The sequence below is a fragment of the Oncorhynchus mykiss genome, chromosome 12 (assembly GCF_057628025.1).
Source record: "Oncorhynchus mykiss isolate SJ-2025 chromosome 12, ASM5762802v1, whole genome shotgun sequence".
Lineage (NCBI taxonomy): Eukaryota > Metazoa > Chordata > Actinopteri > Salmoniformes > Salmonidae > Oncorhynchus > Oncorhynchus mykiss.
Window position 1 is genome coordinate 25,989,168 of NC_143033.1, and position 19,233 is coordinate 26,008,400.

General features: G+C 46.5%; 3 protein-coding genes and 1 long non-coding RNA gene across 9 annotated transcripts in view; 1 reads left to right on the forward strand and 3 right to left on the reverse strand.

Moving 5' to 3' along the window:
• Nucleotides 1-19,233, forward strand: part of LOC110537252 (neurofibromin) — a 67,657-nt gene that overhangs the window by 39,241 nt on the left and 9,183 nt on the right. For all 6 annotated transcript variants that reach the window (XM_021623148.3, XM_021623150.3, XM_021623152.3 and 3 more), the window contains 16 exons: nt 9,351-9,783; nt 10,024-10,364; nt 10,505-10,707; nt 10,781-10,974; nt 11,633-11,773; nt 12,837-13,116; nt 13,329-13,543; nt 15,371-15,432; nt 15,647-15,788; nt 16,198-16,299; nt 16,777-16,917; nt 17,083-17,209; nt 17,301-17,432; nt 17,601-17,736; nt 17,918-18,075; nt 18,307-18,432. In XM_021623148.3, the coding sequence (XP_021478823.2) occupies nt 9,351-9,783; nt 10,024-10,364; nt 10,505-10,707; nt 10,781-10,974; nt 11,633-11,773; nt 12,837-13,116; nt 13,329-13,543; nt 15,371-15,432; nt 15,647-15,788; nt 16,198-16,299; nt 16,777-16,917; nt 17,083-17,209; nt 17,301-17,432; nt 17,601-17,736; nt 17,918-18,075; nt 18,307-18,432 (2,933 nt within the window). The remainder of the gene's footprint in view (nt 1-9,350; nt 9,784-10,023; nt 10,365-10,504; nt 10,708-10,780; nt 10,975-11,632; nt 11,774-12,836; nt 13,117-13,328; nt 13,544-15,370; nt 15,433-15,646; nt 15,789-16,197; nt 16,300-16,776; nt 16,918-17,082; nt 17,210-17,300; nt 17,433-17,600; nt 17,737-17,917; nt 18,076-18,306; nt 18,433-19,233) is intronic.
• LOC110537255 (uncharacterized) lies at nt 20-857 on the reverse strand. The gene is made up of 2 exons (XR_002475593.3): nt 720-857; nt 20-453 (listed from the first exon to the last, which is right to left on the reverse strand). It is a non-coding gene; the product is annotated as an uncharacterized LOC110537255 (long non-coding RNA).
• Nucleotides 1,424-5,452, reverse strand: LOC110537253 (oligodendrocyte-myelin glycoprotein-like). The gene is made up of 2 exons (XM_021623154.3): nt 4,498-5,452; nt 1,424-3,574 (listed from the first exon to the last, which is right to left on the reverse strand). The coding sequence occupies exons 1-2, from the start codon at nt 4,506-4,508 to the stop codon at nt 2,239-2,241; spliced, it is 1,347 nt and encodes a 448-aa protein (XP_021478829.3). The 5' UTR covers nt 4,509-5,452; the 3' UTR covers nt 1,424-2,238.
• On the reverse strand, nt 5,596-8,206 carry LOC110537254 (uncharacterized). The gene is made up of 2 exons (XM_021623155.3): nt 7,916-8,206; nt 5,596-7,163 (listed from the first exon to the last, which is right to left on the reverse strand). The coding sequence occupies exon 2, from the start codon at nt 7,157-7,159 to the stop codon at nt 6,299-6,301; it is 861 nt and encodes a 286-aa protein (XP_021478830.3). The 5' UTR covers nt 7,160-7,163; nt 7,916-8,206; the 3' UTR covers nt 5,596-6,298.

Sequence of the window (19,233 nt, forward strand, 5' to 3'; positions counted from 1 at the left end):
AAAGTCACAGAACGCTGTATTCACTTTATCATGATGCATTTATTCAGAAACATAGTTGTTTTAACATGTGTGCTATATTTTATTTTAGTAGATAACAAAAGGTTTTTTAGAAAGTGTCCAAGGAGTACAGGTCATCGTGGTCTTCCTTAGGGTGAGAATATATGTAGTTAAAGAATAGTTGGACATCCCAGATTGAGGGAGTGCATGATGAATATAGCTGCCTTGCTGCCATCAGAGAGTAGCTATCTGCTGCAGGAGAGTGGGGGACAGAGCCAGGAGCATGAGGCCAATCCCCCACAGAGAGGAGAGTTGGGGAGAGGAGTTGGGGCTGCTGCCCGTGGAATTGGTGCTGTTGGCTCCGATCACAGTCCCATGTTGAGCCAGGAAGACAATGGCCATCACAACCATTTGCAGCACACCACTACGAACATGCATTCTCTTTCTGTGGTCAAACTGCCAATGTAGACATAAGACAACCAACATGCCACAGTCACCAACATGCCAGGTAGAACAGCATTTTTTTACACTCTTTCATTTGTAAATCTAGTACATTTCTCATGAGCTGTTTTCCATATTAAAGCTGTATTCTAGTATTCTAAATAAGTTAACCTTAGTAAACTGATTTGATCGATGAATGGCAGCAAATTGATCTCAATAAACATCTGACCAATTATAACAACAACGGGACCACCAACACCATTCAAAGATCTGCCACTTACCGGATATTATGACGTAAACCTTCTCAGCTTCAGTGGTGATGATTTGTGAAGAGCCAACCGTTTGGGAGGAGGTATTTTATGGCACCTGGCTAATGACATCATTATAGTTGACTGTAGGCATTGGCAACTCACCACAACGGGGGTGGCCGGTGTTTCTGTTTAGCTGTACCCATGGAAAATCACAAAACCGTTTGTTTCCAAGTCTCTAGCGGAGATCCGCCCATCAACATTCTCTCACTCTCTCTCACACGCGGGTGAACACACACACGCACGCACGCACGCACACACCACACAAGTATTTGTGGATGTGATTGAGTGATGTAGCCTGCTGTGGTGCCAGTAGGAAACATAAAGGTACAGTATGGTGCCACCTGCTGCTGAGTTATAGTCATAGCCTCTAAATTGTTGTGAAAGAATCAATGTGTGTGTGTGTGTGTGTGTGTGTGTGTGTGTGTGTGTGTGTGTGTGTGTGTGTGTGTGTGTGTATATATGAATGAATGGACAAATCCATCGATCACATGGCACTATTCATTCCTATGTGAAGACTCAATAGCGCTCTCATTGATTAACTCAAGTTGAATTGAAGGACCACCAGGGTGCTGCCAGCTGCCATTAGCAACTAAATTATCCTTCTGTGTGCGATTTTAAAATAATTGCTTCAAAGACCTACATCTGGTGTATTAGAAGCAATTACTGGAACCATGTTTGTCTTCAAAACTTTTTTTATTTACACAAAGATTGACCACGAAGATGACAATTTTTCTGTTCACTATAATGGGGGATCCTGTTTTCTGCTAACAATGCCTGAAGCGCAGAAGGCTGCTGAGGGGAGGACGGCTCATAAAAATGTCCAGAAAGGAGCAAATGGAATGGCATCAAACACCTGGAAACCATGTGTTTGATGTATTTGATACCATTCCACCGATTCCGCTCCAGTCATTACCTGCAGTACCATGGTCTGCCTCTAACTCCCGAGGCTCAATGAGAGGGGGCAGTCATTCTCCCCTGGAAAGAACAGCTAGTTTTCAGCTTTTCTCTCCTCACTCAGACCACCCCCAGACAGTCCTAGATAAATTCTTGCTTGAGAAATTGCTCTTTGCTAAGAAGACATTTTTGAACAATTGAATTGAAAACAATCACTCTAAGGTATTTAATTATTATCCAGAAATGATTTGATATTGAGATAAAAACAGCTGCTTTGGACCTTTTAAGTATTCAAAGTTGATGATGAAAACAGAGTTATGCAGATAGTGAGTACTAAAGTATTTGTTCAGTATCCCAATAATGATACTGGCCATATAGTGGTAGTAGTGTTAGTGTACATGGATGCTGCCTGTGCATGTCATACAGTATATTGTTATTGATTAAAGTAATGCAGAAGAGTTTAAGTGTCTTACAGTATTCAAAATGGAAGAAAACAACAAAGTTGGTTTAATGATACTCATTTGTGTGTTTGTGCAGTTGTATGTCCAAAGTCTGACAAGGACATTACTCCAACTTCAGACATTTCCTTCAATATTCAGAGGACATACCGGGTGTGAGTCAGGAAGAACCACAGGTTCAGTAGGAGTGGGAGTGTAGACCTGGGGCTGGGAGCTGGGCTGGTGTTGCGTACCGGGGAGCCACCCTGGTTAGGCCTCTTGACACTCCTGGTGCGGAGGGTGGCTGTTCTCCTTGTGATGGTAGAGGGGTTGTCAGTGGTATAGAAGCTGTCAGTAGTAAATGCAGTGTCTGTTAGGAAGGGGTCGTCTGTGCTTGTCAAGCTGTTGTCTGTGTGGGACCTGTCAGTGGGCAGGGTGGAAATGGCTAGAGGGGTGGAGGTGAACGGGTGTTGGTCTGTGAAGAGGCCGTGGTTCTCTGATCCACTGGGGCGTCCTGGGGCTTTCCTGCTGTGGAGCTGGGTGTTGAGCAGGGCAGACTCAGACAGGTACCAAGGCCACCTGGTGAGGGCCTCTGGAGGAGGAGGGTGGCTCCACTCCACCTGAGTACCAGCAGCCAGGGGAGGCTGAGTGTAGGAGGCAAAGTGCCACCCCCCAGTCCTGGCCAGGGGATGCTCTCCACAGACAGAGTGAGTGTGGCAGGGGCAGCCCAGCACGCGGGTGGAGGTGTGCTTGAGCCAGGCCAGCAGGTGGGTGATGTTGGTCTGGTGCTCACAGGCCCAGGGGTTGTCCCCCAGGGAGAGGAGCCGCAGGCTGCCCAGCTGGCTGAAGGCCCTGGGACCCACAGAGGAGAAGCGGTTGGAGTGCAGGTAGAAGGTGGTCAGCCTGAACAGCCGTGCCAGAGTGCCAGGCAGCATCTGCACCAGGGAGTTGTGGGAAAGGTCCACGGTCTCCAGGCTGGCAGGCATGTTGGTAGGCACGGTCCAGAAGCGGTTGTGGCTGAGGTTGAGCAGGCGCAGGCTGGTCAGGGTGTTGTTGATGAACACGGCCCGTTCCAGCTTGTTATTGGACAGGTCGAGGACCCGCAGGTTCCACTGGTAGGCTGTGTCGTTCTTGTCCAGCAGGTTGATGCCGTTGGCTGCAATGTGGAGCTCCCACAGGGCTCTGGGCAGAGCGGTGGGCAGGCGGACCAGCCTGTTGTGGGACAGGTCCAGGGTGCGGAGGTGGACAAAGGTACTCAGCTGGCCGTCTAGGTCGTGGATGCGGTTGTGAGACAGGTTGAGGGAGTGCAGGTTGTGCTGCAGGCCCAGGGGCAGAGTCCTCAGGCCCCTCCAGGAACAGTCCACCTCCCTGTGGCTGTGGTTACAGGTGCACATTGGGGGGCAGACAGCCAGGGCCTGGAGACCCAGCAGCATCAACAGCCATAGCACGGCCACACAGTGGGGAGGGACGCTGGGGGGCATCAGTAGCACACGCCTTGAAACACAGGGGAAACGCCTGGATAAATTAGTTACAAACATGATAGCAAGCCCACTATTAGCTAGGCTACATATCAAAGCAGTAACATGTATTAGTAAAAGCTTATAGTCCACATAGGTAGTAGACAAAGAGCACGGTGAATGATATGCAGATTGAGACTATCCTCTCTGCACCAGTAGTGGAGGAGAGGCTGTGTTACTGCAGTGAGCTGTGCTGAACACACTGGAGACAACGGTTAAGATCTCATTCTCTCCCGTTCTGCTCCACCCTCACCCTCTTTCTCCCCCCATGGAGGCTCCCTAACATCTCGTCACAGTGCTGCAGATGTGCCTTCTCCAGCATGATTATGCATACAATAGAGTATGTGAGTAGGGTTTAAACGTTTGGCATTAACCCCTACAGTCAGTCCTATTTATTGAGGAAGGGAGCCTCCCTAGCAACAGACTAGTGGACAGTGTGATGCTTTGACTACAATGGCTTGTAGTCTGTTTTGAAGAGGATGTTCTGATTGGCTTGGGCTATTAGTCTGTAGAGGATACCTTTTAGAAGATGTTTGTACATCACTAGAGGTGTGATTTTCCCTGCTGTCCCATTTCACTGATGTTAATTAGCCTGTTCAATATATATCCCAATCAGTGAGTGTCAGCTATTGAGCAGGGAGTTGTTCCTACTAGAACGTGGTGAATAGATTGGTTTTGTTAATGACTAAGGAGAGGACTGGGACACCGGCCAGTCCCGCAGCGAGCGGAGTCAGAGAAATGATGCACAGGGAGCAGTGCAAAGATTCAATTACTGTAGCACCATAGTCATGTATGTTTGTGTGTGTGTGCATTGTTGCTTTTTTGTTTTGTCTTGGATTCCATGGGGGGGGGGGGGGGGGGGTCGTGTGTGTGTGTGTGTGTGAGAGAATAGACACTCACCTTTTCCTCATCTTTGCATTCCAGTCACTTCTCGCCTCTCTATGGTCCTCAGCCCAAGGCTGCTTTCTATCCTCTGTCTCCTAAAACACTGGAGTGGCAGCTGCTTTGCTGAAGAGGGATTTTCTGTTGTTTTTTTGCTCATTCACTGTTTTTAACGCCCTCTTGCTTTTCCTTTCCTAGCTTCTGAGACTGTTCTGTTCACCCTGGTTTTGTCCTTGATCCCTTTTGTTTTCCTCTGAAGGATGGACCATTAAGAGTAAATGTCTCTTAGTCTGCCCTTTTAGGTCCAGTGATGCAGGTAGCATTAAACGGAATAAGCTCCTACTGCTTCAGCATCCACTGCAGGCTCTGCATTAACACTGGGAGAGTGTGTGTGTGTGTGTTAGGGAGGGAGGGAGTTAGAGGGGAAAGTGGGAGGGGTGTAGGAGAGGAGTAGGGATGCAGTGCAGAGCGGCCCTTCGCTACTGATGACGAGGAGCGGGGGGGGGGGGGGGGGCTGTTGACTCTAATGTTTCATAATCAGTATCATTCAAAGAAATGTCTTCAATCTCTCTCTCCCCCAACACCATCCTCTTTCCATGTATCTGGATTTAGCTAGGACTGTCAATGAAAATCCACTGACTCAATGCACCACGGAAGGGAATTTATTTTCTGGCACAAAGATGTTCTTCATATTTTGCTATAATAGTTATGTACCCCCTCCCCTGTACGTATTGCAGTAATGGATAACATTTGATTTTGGTTTGAAATTGTTAGTAGTCAATATTATGCCCTCTTCACGGACAACCCGTTTTAGACTTGACATGCAATACATCCACACGTTCATCATGTTGTCAGCCATAAGTAGATGAATAAATATCTGAGAAAGAGGATGGGAACATAAAACGGATCGGTGGCGGTGCAGCAGTTTTGAATGTGGTATTATGCTGCTTTGTTGTAGTTCCCCTCTCTGGTCAGTGAAAACAAGTGGTACTGCCTCACAGACACACTGCTTACTAATGCCCAGCCTCTCTCTCCCTCTCTCTGTATTTCATCCACATGTACACTCACATGCAATTAGCTGTCTCTCAGACACACTGTAGCAGAGAAACACTCAGGAAGTGTCCTAATTCTTTATTGTTTCAAAGGCTTGGAAACGGAAGGGCAGATAAAGCTAGAGCAGAAACATTTGAACTCTTCTTTACTGTATCCAAAAGACCAAGGAAGTGATGTTGACTTGTAGGAAAACATTGTGAGAGTGTTTCTGGAAGAGGTTTGTGGCTTAAACAGTTCCTTTAAATTGTCTACTTAAGCCGATACTACAGTTTAGTGCTGGTTGGTTCTGTTTTGTCATTTTGCTGAATTTAGAATGTCTAAAAATGGAGAAGTGAGGGAAATGTAACAAGCAAGCTGTGAGACAACCACTAGACCAAACAGGAGTCATTTCCTCTTATCGGTGACACCGATGATGGCTATACATTTTAACTTATAACTATTTTTGTTACACATACAAATTCATACAAATATTAAACATTCACACGATATTCAACTTCTTGTGGTACATTCATTTGTATAGACATGATCATAATGGTAATTATTTCATAAGTTTTGAATGAGAATGCGAGCATAAAATACAAAACCACACAATCACTCTAAGCAAACACTCAGTGCAAAAGCAAATCTCTTTACAGCATGCCAATAGAAGCTGTTGTATAAAACTGTGCTGTTCCCATCATCAGTATGCAGCTGAGGACAGTTTGACCAGTGGTTTGAGCTTGTTTCTGGTCCAAGGTCAGAGGAGGAGGTCACCATGTGAGAGCCCTCACCCCACCACCACAACAACATCGCTAGAGGCTTGTGATTGGGGAGAGCCTGCTGTGGCTGTGGGGTCAGAGGGCTCTGCAGGCTGTTTGGTGGTGGTAGTGACCGGGCTCCCCTGGCTAGGGTTTGCAGCTGCTGCCACCCCATTTTCCGTGGCTTCCTTCTTCTCTTCCTTCTTGGGTGTATCTTTCACCATCTTATTTTTCCCTTGCCCCTTGTCTGTCTTGCCGTTCTCCCCCTCCTGGGTCTGTCTGAGCTCTGCCATCATCAGGCTGGTCTCACCGGGCTCAGAGTCAGGCCTCTCCTTGGTCCTCTGGCCAGTGCCCCAGTACCCAGTACCACTCACCAGGTCTATGTTGCTGCGGGTGGGGCGGCTGCTGATGTGGGGCTGGCGCTTCAGGCAGCACACATGGCATGACAGCACAACTGTGGAGACTAGCAGGATGGCACACAGGACCACCAGGGCACCTGTCACAATCAGCAGGATGGTGGCCTCCTTCTTATCCAACAGAAAGTCAGAGCTGCGGCAGGGGCTGAACGTGGGGCTGGTTTGGGCCTTAAGTGGAGGGTAGGCACTAGGTTTGGTGTTCGCTCTGGATGGTGTGTTGTTGGTGTTCACTGGGCTATTGGTTCCAGATGTTTCTCTGGTGTTGAGGGTAGCTGGTGTTGTTGATTCTGACTGAAAATGTGTTGAACTGTTAAATTGTGTTAAATGTGTAGTTCCAGGAGGTCCCATGGTTGCGTTAGGGTTAGCCCCAGCTCCCTTTTCAGTTTCATTTTTTATTTTACCGTCATTAGCAAGTACTGATGTTCCCATGAGTACCACACAGTACAGCAAGAGGCAGACCTGGGAGCCATTCATATTTCTATGGGAAAAGGGGGAAAAAGAGATCATAGTGAGGTTTACTGGTGACCATCAGTAAGTATTATAGCATCTCAAGTTCTGCTTTTTCTTACACATTGAGTTCCTTTGTGGTTTCATGTGAGTGTCAGTTTCAATACTGTCTGATGTCATTTGATCAGCAGTCTGAGATCTGAGTGACAATGATGATTGGTATTAATCTGAGATTTAAAGCCTGTTAAACCATTTATTCATTTGTTTTGCCCAGAATGCATTTGAGAGTTGATGATCAATATTCACTTCCAATTTGCGCCAGTACAGTTTTTTTTTAACTGCCTTTGCCGAACAATTAATCAACTGGCCACCTGGACTATTTGCATTGACCACCCCTTTGTTTTTACACTGCTGCTACTTCTGTTTATTATCTATGCATAGTCACTTTACCCGTACCTTCATGTGCAAATGACCTCGACTAACCTGTACACCGCACATTGACTCGGTAAGGTCTACACATCCTGTTGTAATACAATTTTATTTCATTGTGCAATTTTGATCTCCCAGAAATTTAAATCAAGCGATTCTGGTCAATATAAACTGGAATTTATAATTTATGTGTATGATGTACAAAATCTCAAGACTGAATCTCCTTGATCTCAAAATAATACACTACAAAAAACACTTCCCTCAGGGATACTTATCCTTCAGTTCAACACCGTACCATCCACCCTGTGAAGGTAGACTATTTTCAAACTTCTTGAATATGTTGATATCACTTACCTTGATGGAGTTGACCAGTCTGTATGTGGTACTTCCTAACACGAGGGAATCCAGGCAGAGATTCAAAAAGCCCAGCCGTATGTGTGACCAGTTTCAGAAATGAGAAATGCCTATGAGAAGAGAGGTGTGAAAGACGCCCTCAACGTCAGCATGCTCATTCAGTAATGACCAGTTTCCTTTTCCTCTCTCACTTCTCTCACTTCTCACTTCACTTCTCCTAGTTTCTTGATTTCCTGTGTGATGTTTAGCTTGGTCACTCAGAGGGGTAGCACTATGGCACTCTCCGCGGGTTTGGAAGAAAGCGGATGTTTCCATTTTTCAGGGATCCAATATTTTCAACCAAATTTCTGTTTCCCCTGAAAAACAGATGTGGGGACTACGCTCAAGTGTCTTTTTTACGCCTACTATGTTAGGTTAGCACTATGGTACAGTAGTACTATGGTTAGCACTATGGTACAGTAGTACTATGGTTAGCACTATGGTACAGTAGTACTATGGTTAGCACTATGGTACAGTAGTACTATGGTTAGCACTATGGTACAGTAGTACTATGGTTAGCACTAAGGTACAGTAGTACTATGGTTAGCACTATGGTACAGTAGTACTATGGTTAGCACTATGGTACAGTAGTACTATGGTTAGCACTATGGTACAGTAGTACTATGGTTAGCTCTATGGTACACTACAACAGTAGTACTATGGTTAGCACTATGGTACAGTAGTACTATGGTTAGCACTATGGTACACTACAACAGTAGTACTATGGTTAGCACTATGGTACAGTAGTACTATGGTTAGCACTGGTACAGTAGTACTATGGTTAGCACTATGGTACACTACAACAGTAGTACTATGGTTAGCGCTATGGTACAGTAGTACTATGGTTAGCACTATGGTACAGTAGTACTATGGTTAGCTCTATGGTACACTACAACAGTAGTACTATGGTTAGCACTATGGTACAGTAGTACTATGGTTAGCACTATGGTACAGTAGTACTATGGTTAGCACTATGGTACACTACAACAGTAGTACTATGGTTAGCACTATGGTACAGTAGTACTATGGTTAGCACTGGTACAGTAGTACTATGGTTAGCACTATGGTACACTACAACAGTAGTACTATGGTTAGCGCTATGGTACAGTAGTACTATGGTTAGCACTATGGTACACTACAACAGTAGTACTATGGTTAGCACAATGGTTAACACACTACAGCAGGTGGGGGGTTGAGAGGAAGTGAACACATGCTGGCTGTCTGCTTATTAGCCCACACTGTCAGTGTGTAATTTTCCAACCGAGTCAAGTGTTGCATTGTGGTTGGAAGGTTGGCATGACTCACACACATTTATTGTCCCCTGTCCCCTGCAGGACTTAAAAATGCTTCTGTGATGTCCCTTTCTGCCTCCCCCTCTCCCTCCTCACCCTCCCAGATTTAAGACTGGCCAGATCAACGGTGATCTCCTCATCTACCACGTGCTGCTGACCCTGAAGCCCTACTACGCCAAGCCCTATGAGATCGTTGTGGACCTGACCCACGCCGGACCCAGCAACCGCTTCAAGACCGACTTCCTGTCCAAGTGGTTCGTGGTGTTCCCGGGCTTCGCCTACGAGAATGTGGCGGCCATCTACATCTACAACTGCAACACGTGGGTGAGGGAGTACACCAAGTATCATGAGAGGTTGCTGACAGGCCTGAAGGGGAGCAAGAAGCTGCTGTTCATTGACTCCCCAGCACGGCTAGCGGAGCACGTGGAGCCAGACCAGCAGAAGCTGCCGGCGGCCACGCTAGCCCTGGAGGAGGACCTCAAGGTGTTCCACAACGCCCTCAAACTGGCTCACAAGGATACCAAGGTCTCCATCAAGGTTAGGACATGAGGGAGTCAGTAGATTCAGAATGCAATGTTTCCTACATATTCTTTGGGCTGTGGGACATCATTGAAAGTAAGTCAGACACAGACAAGAATGACAGGAATGGCTGAGACATATTGAACCATTGTCCCCAGGAGGCATATGTGGTCTGGAGTCAGGAGCGTCAACGTTTTTAAATAATGTGTGCCAGCTAGCATAGTAACTCTCTCTCAATGTCTCCGTTTCTGTACCCAGGTGGGTTCCACAGCGGTCCAGGTGACGTCAGCAGAGCGGACCCGGGTCCTGGGCCAGTCGGTCTTCCTGAATGACATCTACTACGCCTCGGAGATCGAGGAGATCTGCCTGGTGGACGAGAACCAGTTCACCCTGACCATTGCCAACCAGGGCACACCGCTCACCTTCATGCACCAGGAGTGTGAGGCCATCGTCCACTCCATCATCCACATCAGGACGCGCTGGGAGCTGTCCCAGCCAGACTCCATCCCCCAGCACACCAAGATCAGGCCCAAAGACGTGCCAGGCACCCTGCTCAACATCGCCCTGCTCAACCTGGGCAGCTCTGACCCCAGCCTCAGGTCAGACACAGCTGAGGAAAATAGTCATACATGTTTAGATTTTGGTGGGACTATGAGAGCTGACAGTCTTCTTAGGGATATTTGAATTATACATACCTTTTTATTCTCCTTCCCTCTCTCTCTCTGTCTGCTGTGTGCAGGTCTGCAGCCTACAACCTGCTGTGTGCCTTAACCTGCACCTTCAACCTGAAGATAGAAGGCCAGTTGCTGGAGACCTCAGGGTTGTGTATCCCTGCCAACAACACGCTTTTCATAGTGTCCATCAGCAAGACGCTGGCCGCCAACGAACCCCACCTCACCCTGGAGTTCCTGGAGGAGTGCATTTCTGGCTTCAGCAAATCCAGTCAGTATCCTTGTTCCTGCCCTCCACACACACACGCACGCAAACGTTGTAACATCCTCTCTGATGTGTGTAGGTATTGAGCTGAAGCACCTGTGTCTGGAGTACATGACCCCCTGGCTGCTCAACCTGGTGAGGTTCTGTAAGCACAACGACGACGCCAAGCGCCAGCGGGTCACTGCCATCCTGGACAAGCTCATCACCATGACCATCAACGAGAAGCAGATGTACCCCTCTATCCAGGCTAAGATCTGGGGTAGTCTGGGACAGGTGGGGATCTCTCTTCTCGGCTCTCAGTGTGGGTGTTGGCCCATGTATCAGCCAACCAGTATATTGGATGTTATTGAGGCCGTACAGTACTCATCCATCAGCCCAGTCTGCTGTTATTGAGGCCGTACAGTACTCCATCCATCAGGCCAGTCTGCTGTTATTGAGGCCGTACAGTACTCGTCCATCAGCCCAGTCTGCTGTTATTGAGGCCGTACAGTACTCGTCCATCAGCCCAGTCTACTGTTATTGAGGCCGTACAGTACTCGTCCATCAGGCCAGTTTGCTGTTGGCTTTATTTTACTGCTGATTTAGGATCTGTGAAATGGCTGAAGGATTCAGTGGACTCACTGTTCAGGATGTTATAGAGGCCTTATCAGATATTATGAGAGTGTGTTATCCCCTTATGTAGGTATTACAAATAACTATCTTTGTCAGCGTCCCTGTACTTTTCAGATCGCAACCAGTTATCATGCTAGCCACCTGAAAATCATGAAAAACGTATCTTTGCGTGTTAGTGTAGAGCGGGAAGTTGTGGTCTGACTGAAAAAGATGCTGGCATTCTGAAATAGAAATGACTTGAGACAAATACGCTAGTTAGTAATGGAGGGGGATTTATTTAGTCTCTGAGCTGAGGTCCTGTTCTATCCTTGTTCTGTAGATAACGGACCTGTTGGACGTGGTGTTGGACAGCTTCATCAAGACCAGCGCTACAGGAGGCCTGGGATCCATCAAGGCTGAGGTGATGGCCGACACGGCTGTGGCTCTGGCCTCAGGGAACGTCAAGTTGGTGTCCAGCAAGGTGAGCAACACACACATACACCTCAGGAATTACTACTGTGGCTATTCCCTTCACAGGTTGAACCCTTCACAGGCTATTCCCTTCACAGGTTGGTTCTGTGACTTGAGTCTAGACAAGAATATCTGCTACAAGAATATCTGCTGCAATACAGATCCTCTACAGATGAATAAATGATTTCCGGATGTCTGTTTTCCTATCAAATGCCATGAAAAGTCTGTTCTATGCATTCCTTATACTTCTTTATGGCAAGTTGTGATCTTGTAATGTCACTGAATTAATAGTAGCTAATACAGTATCCAATGTTATAGATGACATTACATATTGTTACCGATTAGTATTTGTACTCCTACAGTATGAATGAATTAAATCTCACAAACTGCACAGGCAGGCAGACGTATTTCCATGTGCCTACCCTGGCACGCTGACAACTCTTCCAGTTGTCATGACCACCGTACCTCTCAACAACAGTGCTGTTTGTGTCACAACTATTTCTGTCATTTGGTGGTCTGCATTATGTATCATTTCCTTTTGACTGTTGAGCTGATTTCTCAGAAAGAAAGAGGGAGTTTAATGTATTGCCCAATGAAGTAGTCTTGCCAGGTCGCAGTTGGAAATGAGAACTTCTTCTCAACTGGCCTACTTGGTTAAATAAAGGTGAAATAATAAAAAAAACTGTACAATGCTGATCATGTGATCTAGTGCCAGGAAGAGGAAGGAAGCCTCTGAACACACAGGCCAGTCTGTGTCGGGGTGACGTCTCTTTTCTCTTCCATCTATTCTCATATGTCAAGGCAAAAATCTGAACACACGTTTAGATATTGTGATTGTACAATGGATCAACACCAGACTGGGATATAAAGCATTACTCGATGCATTCCCAGTTCTGCCTGTAACCTTTCAAAACAGGAGGGATAAGGGATCTTCCCAGAGATGCTAGGTGACATGAGAGTCCTGAGTCATTCTGTTCTTTCCCTTGGGTGGAAGGGAGAGATAGTAGATAGGATGTAAAATGTGGTAACGTACCCTTTGATGTAACCTTAACCCCGACCCGTGTATCTGTCAGGTGATCATCCGCATGTGTAAGATCATCGATAAGACGTGTCTGTCTCCCACGCCCACCCTGGAGCAGCACCTGATGTGGGATGACATCGCCATCCTGGCCCGTTACATGCTCATGCTATCCTTCAACAACTCTCTGGACGTGGCCACTCACCTGCCCTACCTGTTCCACGTGGTCACACTACTGGTGGCCACCGGTCCCCTGTCCCTACGAGCCTCCACACACGGCCTGGTCATCAACATAATCCACTCCCTCTGTACCTGCGCCCAGCTCAACTTCAGCGGTGAGGAAGCCACACACACACGGCACCCTGGCTGTAGACTGAGGACAGACAGACATAAATAGGGAGGCGTTAACATGACTAAAAGGCAGAGGGTTGATCAGTGTCGTGTTGATTCAGTGTTTTGAAAGCAGTTTTTTCTTGATGTATTTCTTGATGTATAGCCTTGCTGAGACTCAGTGATAACTATTCCCATGTGTGTTTCTCTCATCCAGAGGAGACCAAGCAGGTCCTGAGGCTGAGCCTGACAGAGTTCTCCCTGCCTAAGTTCTACCTGCTGTTTGGCATCAGTAAGGTCAAGTCTGCTGCGGTCATCGCCTTCCGCTCCAGCTACCGCGACCGCTCCTTCTCCCCCGGGTCCTACGAGAGGGAGACCTTCGCCCTCTCCTCCCTGGAGACCGTCACTGAGGCCCTGCTGGAGATCATGGAGGTCAGGAGATCACCCCACTGACATAATTACTTATCATTACATCACTATAGCATGACACTACTGTCTGTACCGGTCTAGATGTTCGGTGAACACTAACCAAATTCAATATTCTACTTGCCTTCACACAAATCCAGTCTAGAATTTAAAAGTTATTTTAAAAAATGTTTTTCATACAGTACCAGTCAAAGGTTTGGACACACCTACTCATTCCAGGGTTTTTCTTTATTTGTACTATTTTCTACATTGTAGAATAATAGTGAAGACATCAAAACTATGAAATAACACATATGGAATCATGTAGTAACCAAAAAAGTGTTAAACAAATCAAAATATATTTGAGATTCTTCAACGTAGCCACCCTTTGCCTTGATGACAGCTCTGCACACTCTTTGCATTCTCTCAACCAGCTTTGTGAGGTAGTCACCTGGAATGCATTTCAATTAACTGGTGTGTGTTGTTAAAAGTTAATTTGTGGAATTTCTTTCCTTCTTAATGTGTTTGAGCCAATCAGTTATGTTGTGACAAGGCAGGGGTGGTATACAGAAGATGGCTCTATTTGGTAAAAGTCCAAGTCCATGTTATGGCAAAAGCAGCTCAAATAAGCAAAGAGAAATGACAGTCCATCATTACTTTAAGACATGAAGGTCAGTCGATCCGTAAAACTTCAAGAACTTTGAAAGTTTCTTCAAGTGCAGTTGCAAAAACCATCAAGCGCTACGATGAAACTGGCTCTCATGAGGACCGCCACAGGAAAGGAAGACAGAGTTACCTCTGCTGCAAAGGCTAAGTTCATTAAAGTTAACTGCACCTGAGATTGCAGCCCAAATAAATGCTTCTCAGATTTCAAGTAACAGACCCATCTCAACATCAACTGTTCAGAGGAGACTGCGTGAATGGTTTAATTTCTGCAAAGAAACCACTACTAAAGGACACCAATAAGAAGAAGAGACTTGCTTGGGCCAAAAACACGAGCAATTGACATTAGACCGGTGGAAATCTATCCTTTGGTCTGATGAGTCCAAATTTGAGATTTTTGGTTCCAACCACCGTGTCTTTGTGAGATGCAGAGTGAGTGAACAGATGATCTCAGCATGTGTGGTTCCCACTGTGAAGCATGGAGGAGTAGGTGTGGGGGTGCTTTTCTGGTGACACTTGGTGATTTATTTAGAATTCAAGGCACACTTAACCAGCATGGCTTCAACAGCATTCTGCAGCGATTCACATTCCCATCTGGTTTGCGCTTAGTGGGACCATCATTTGTTTTTCAACAGGATAATGACCCAACACACCTCCAGGCTGTGTAAGGTATATTTGACCAAGAAGGAGAGTGATGGAGTGCTGCATCAGATGACATTGTCTCCACAAAATGGTTTGGGATGAGTTGGACCGCAGAGTGAAGGACCGCCCATAGGGCTGCGAAAATTGGCTGTCATTGTAAATAAGAATTTGTTCTTAACTGACTTGCCTAGTTAAATAATGGTAAAAAAAATAAGTAGCCAACAAGTGCTCAGCAAATGTGGGACCTCCTTCAAGACTGTTGGAAAAGCGTTCCTCATGAAGCTGGTTGTTAGAATGTCAAGAGTGTGTAAAGCTGTCATCAAGGCAAAGGGTGGCTCCTTTGAAGAATCTAAAATACATTTTGATTTGTTTAACACTTTTTTGGTTACTACATAATTCATTATGTGCTATTTCATAGTTTTGATGTCTTCACTATTATTCGACAATGTAGAAAATAGTCCAAATAAAGAACCCGTGAGTGAGCGAGTGTGTCCAAACTTTTAACTGGTACTGTATATGCTCATAATTGTGTTTCCCCTCCTCCACAAGGCCTGTATGAGGGACATTCCTAGCTGTAAGTGGCTGGACCAGTGGACAGAGCTGGCTCAGAGGTATGGTAAACTCACACCACCGTTTACCCTCTTCTAACTAACACTGACTCAGTGGAGCCAACCACACTGTCTACTCTAAATGCTTAGCTTACATATTTTCTGATGATGACCACTTGATTGGCTTTTATAAGGCATGCGTGTGAATGGATTGTATTCATCATTCCCTCTTCTCTCCCTCCATCTCTTCCTCGCTCCCTTCCCTTCCCTCCATCAGGTTTGCGTTCCAGTACAACCCGTCCCTGCAGCCCAGAGCTCTGGTGGTGTTTGGGTGCATCAGTAAGAGGGTGACCCACGGCCAGATCAAACAGATCATCAGGATCCTCAGCAAGGCCAGCCCCCTGCTCAGCATAGACCGGGTCTGTGTCCCATCACTCTGCCCTGCTGCTCGCTACGTCATATTATACCCAGAATTAGGACATGTCATGGAAACCACGTCCTGAAATACTGTACTATCTTGTCAAATGTATATGTAGTGTATCTTGTACTGTGTCTTTGTCAGTGTAAAAACACACAAAAAAATAGATTCTATCACTTCAAGTAACTGCGCTTGCATCTTTTGTACTTTTTTTTTTAACCTGCTAAGTGACATTCTAAGTCCATATGAACATCACTACTCCTAGTGGTAACTTCGCACGCTTTCCAATAGATTCTGCTACAAGTATTGGGAGTAGTTGTACGGTGTCTGATCCTGTCTGTTGAAAGGGTCTGTGTTTGTATAACCTGTGCTGCCCAGACTGAACTGACCTGCTGTCTTGGGTCCCATAGGGTCTGGAGAGCTGTCTAAAGGGACCTGATAACTACAACAGCCAGGTGTTAATAGAAGCCACAGTCATTGCTCTCACCAAGCTACAGCCGCTCCTCAACAAGGTACACACAAACACACAGATGGCAACTCTCAAAGGCTAATTTAAGAGATGTGCTAAATGTTCTGGTGAGCTAACTTCCTCTTGTGTGCGCGTGTGTGTATGTATGTGTGCCCGCCTGCAAACCACATTCTATTGAGTATAACCCACATGTTTGAAGCAGGCTGACTGAGAGGAGGGAAGTTATTTTGGCCCTGGCCTGTATGTGGTGAATTGGCTGCTGAGCGACAATGGATGTTGGCAGTAAATGGTCATGTGAGACTCGCTCTGACTGCAAGTGTGTTTGTTGGCCCTCCACGGCTCGCCTATGCACAAGGCCGTGTGTGTGTGCGCGTGTGGTGATTGTGTGTGTGTGCGCGTGTGGTGATTGTGTGTGTGTGCGCGTGTGGTGATTGTGTGTGTGTGTGCGCGTGTGGTGATTGTGTGTGTGTTGGACAGTAGTGGTGGTGAGAGTAAATAACAGCCTGTGTTTTTCCTTCAGGACTCCCCCATGCACAAGGCTCTGTTCTGGGTGGCCGTGGCTGTGCTCCAGCTGGACGAGGTCAACCTCTACTCTGCCGGCACCGCTCTGCTGGAGCAGAACCTCCACACACTGGACAGCCTCAGGGTCTTCAATGACAAGGTACTTAACATACACACGGTACCAGACACACACCCATTCAGAAGGTTCGTCTTCCACAAACATTCGGCTCACATTTTCGGCCAGATCTTTTTACAGTTTCACTTTGATTTCATTATCTTTCCCTAACTTGAATTGTGTGTGTTCTTCCCGTTTCTCCCTGTCCAGAGTCCAGAAGAGGTGTTTATGGAGATCAGGAAGCCTCTGGAGTGGCACTGTAAACAGATGGACCACTTCGTGGGCCTCAACTTCAACTCCAACTTCAACTTTGCACTAGTGGGTCATCTGTTGAAAGGTAAGTAGGTGGAGGTGTCTAAGCCTCGGGTCGGCCGGGGACTGCATTCATGGGGACTGCTCTTTGTCTAACCACCCACCTCTCTGTCTAGGGTACAGACACCCCTCCCCCAACACAGTGGCGCGGACCATCCGGATCCTCCACACTCTACTGGCCCTGGTGGGAAAACACCTCAACTGTGACAAGTTTGAGGTGAACACCCAGAGTGTGGCCTACCTGGCAGGTGAGTTAACGGAGCACTCCACAATGAAGACATACTTTTATTTTTCAGCCATAGTAGGATTGTTCATATTGTCTTTAAACAATGATATTCTTTATTCGCATGGCAACTGTTTCTGTGTAGAAAATAAACTGATATAGTATTGAATTGACCTGTGAAATGTCTGTGTAGCTCTCCTCACTGTCTCGGAGGAGGTCCGGAGCCGCTGTAGCCTCAAGCACAGGAAGTCCCTGCTCCTCTCAGACGTTACCATGGAGAATGTTCCCATGGACACGTACTCTGTGCACCACAGCGACCCCAGCTGCCGGTGAATGACTACAGGGCTGACTGCTGAGTTGATGTAGAGGCTGATAGAGTAGCTGCAGCACCAGCTGACTAAGCAGAATTTGTCTCTCGCTGTATCGAACAATGTCAAAGAGGAATTTTATGGACCGTATGTGTTCACCTTTCAGAATGTTTTGTTCTTCCCTCCCCTCCCTCTGTGTCAGAACTCTTAGGGAGAGTCAGCCGTGGACGTCCCCCAAGGTGTCGGAGCGCTACTTAGTGGTCCACTACCCCACAGGGGGGCAGATCAGCCCGCGCACACGGAAGTCCATGAGCCTGGACATGGGCCAGCCTTCCCAAGCAAACACTAAGAAACTGCTGGGTAAGACACCTGTCAGTCATTCTCTGCTGCTAGATCCAGGGCTCTGACCAAACAGAGGAGTTTTAACATGCGACAACTGATCGGAGGTATTTAGACTATATACATTCATACATGATGACTTGGATATCCATAGAATATCCATGCATGTATGTACTAGTTTAGGTATGGGGAGTTGACCTGTGTATGTATGCCCCATTGTTTAACATGAGTTTTTCAACGCTGGCTCATCAGGCACTAGGAAGAGTTTTGATCACTTGATATCAGACACTAAAGCACCAAAGAGGCCAGAGATGGAGTCTGGAATCACCACGCCTCCAAAGATGAGGAGGGTGGCGGAGAACGATTATGAGTGTCCAGGTCAGTTTGTCTCCTGTATACCAGACACTTACACAATGTTTGTGGCTTTTGACACTGATTTTAAAGGGGCAACCTGTAGTTGAAACAATAATAAAGTGTTTTCCCCGCCACTGTTTCGGTAAAAAGCTGAGGCATGGGGCTGGAGAAATGTAACCAATCTCAAATTCATAGACCGCCACTGACAATCCATGATATCAAATTTATAATTTTAACCATGTTCTGAGGCTATAAAGCGTTTGTTTACATTTACTTTGGAGTAAAACAACCTTATTTGGGGTCCTGATGGGGTCAAACAATTGAACTAAGCTCATGAGCCATTTTCTAAGTTATATTGGGCCTCCAGAATGGCGCTACGGTCTAAGGCACTGTATTGCTGTGCTAGAGGCTTCACTACAGACCCTGGTTAGTTCCCAGGCTGTGTCAAAACCGACCGTCATCGGGAGTCCCACTAGGTCGGTGCACAGTTGGCCCAGCGTCGTCCGGGTTAGTGGAGGGTTTGGCTGGGGGGGTAGGCCGTCATTTGTTCTTAACTGACTTGCCTAGTTAAATAAAGGTTAAAAAAAAACACACAAAAAAAAAATATATATATATATATATATGTATATATATTTTTTTTCTTTTTTTTCTTTCTTCAAGAATCTTTGGGACATATAATTCATTTAAGTCCAAAATGATTGTGGGAACTGCAGATTCTTTGAAACTGGCACAGGTCCCTATCGCTCGCTCTCACACCCTCGCTCGCTCTCACACCCTCGCTCTCTTTCACACACCCTCGCTCTCTCCTCCCCTCCCTTCCATGCC

Excerpts from the sequence above, each read along its gene's own strand:
- LOC110537254 (XM_021623155.3), bottom strand. The coding sequence starts at position 7,159 with ATGAATGGCTCCCAGGTCTGCCTCTTGCTGTACTGTGTGGTACTCATG.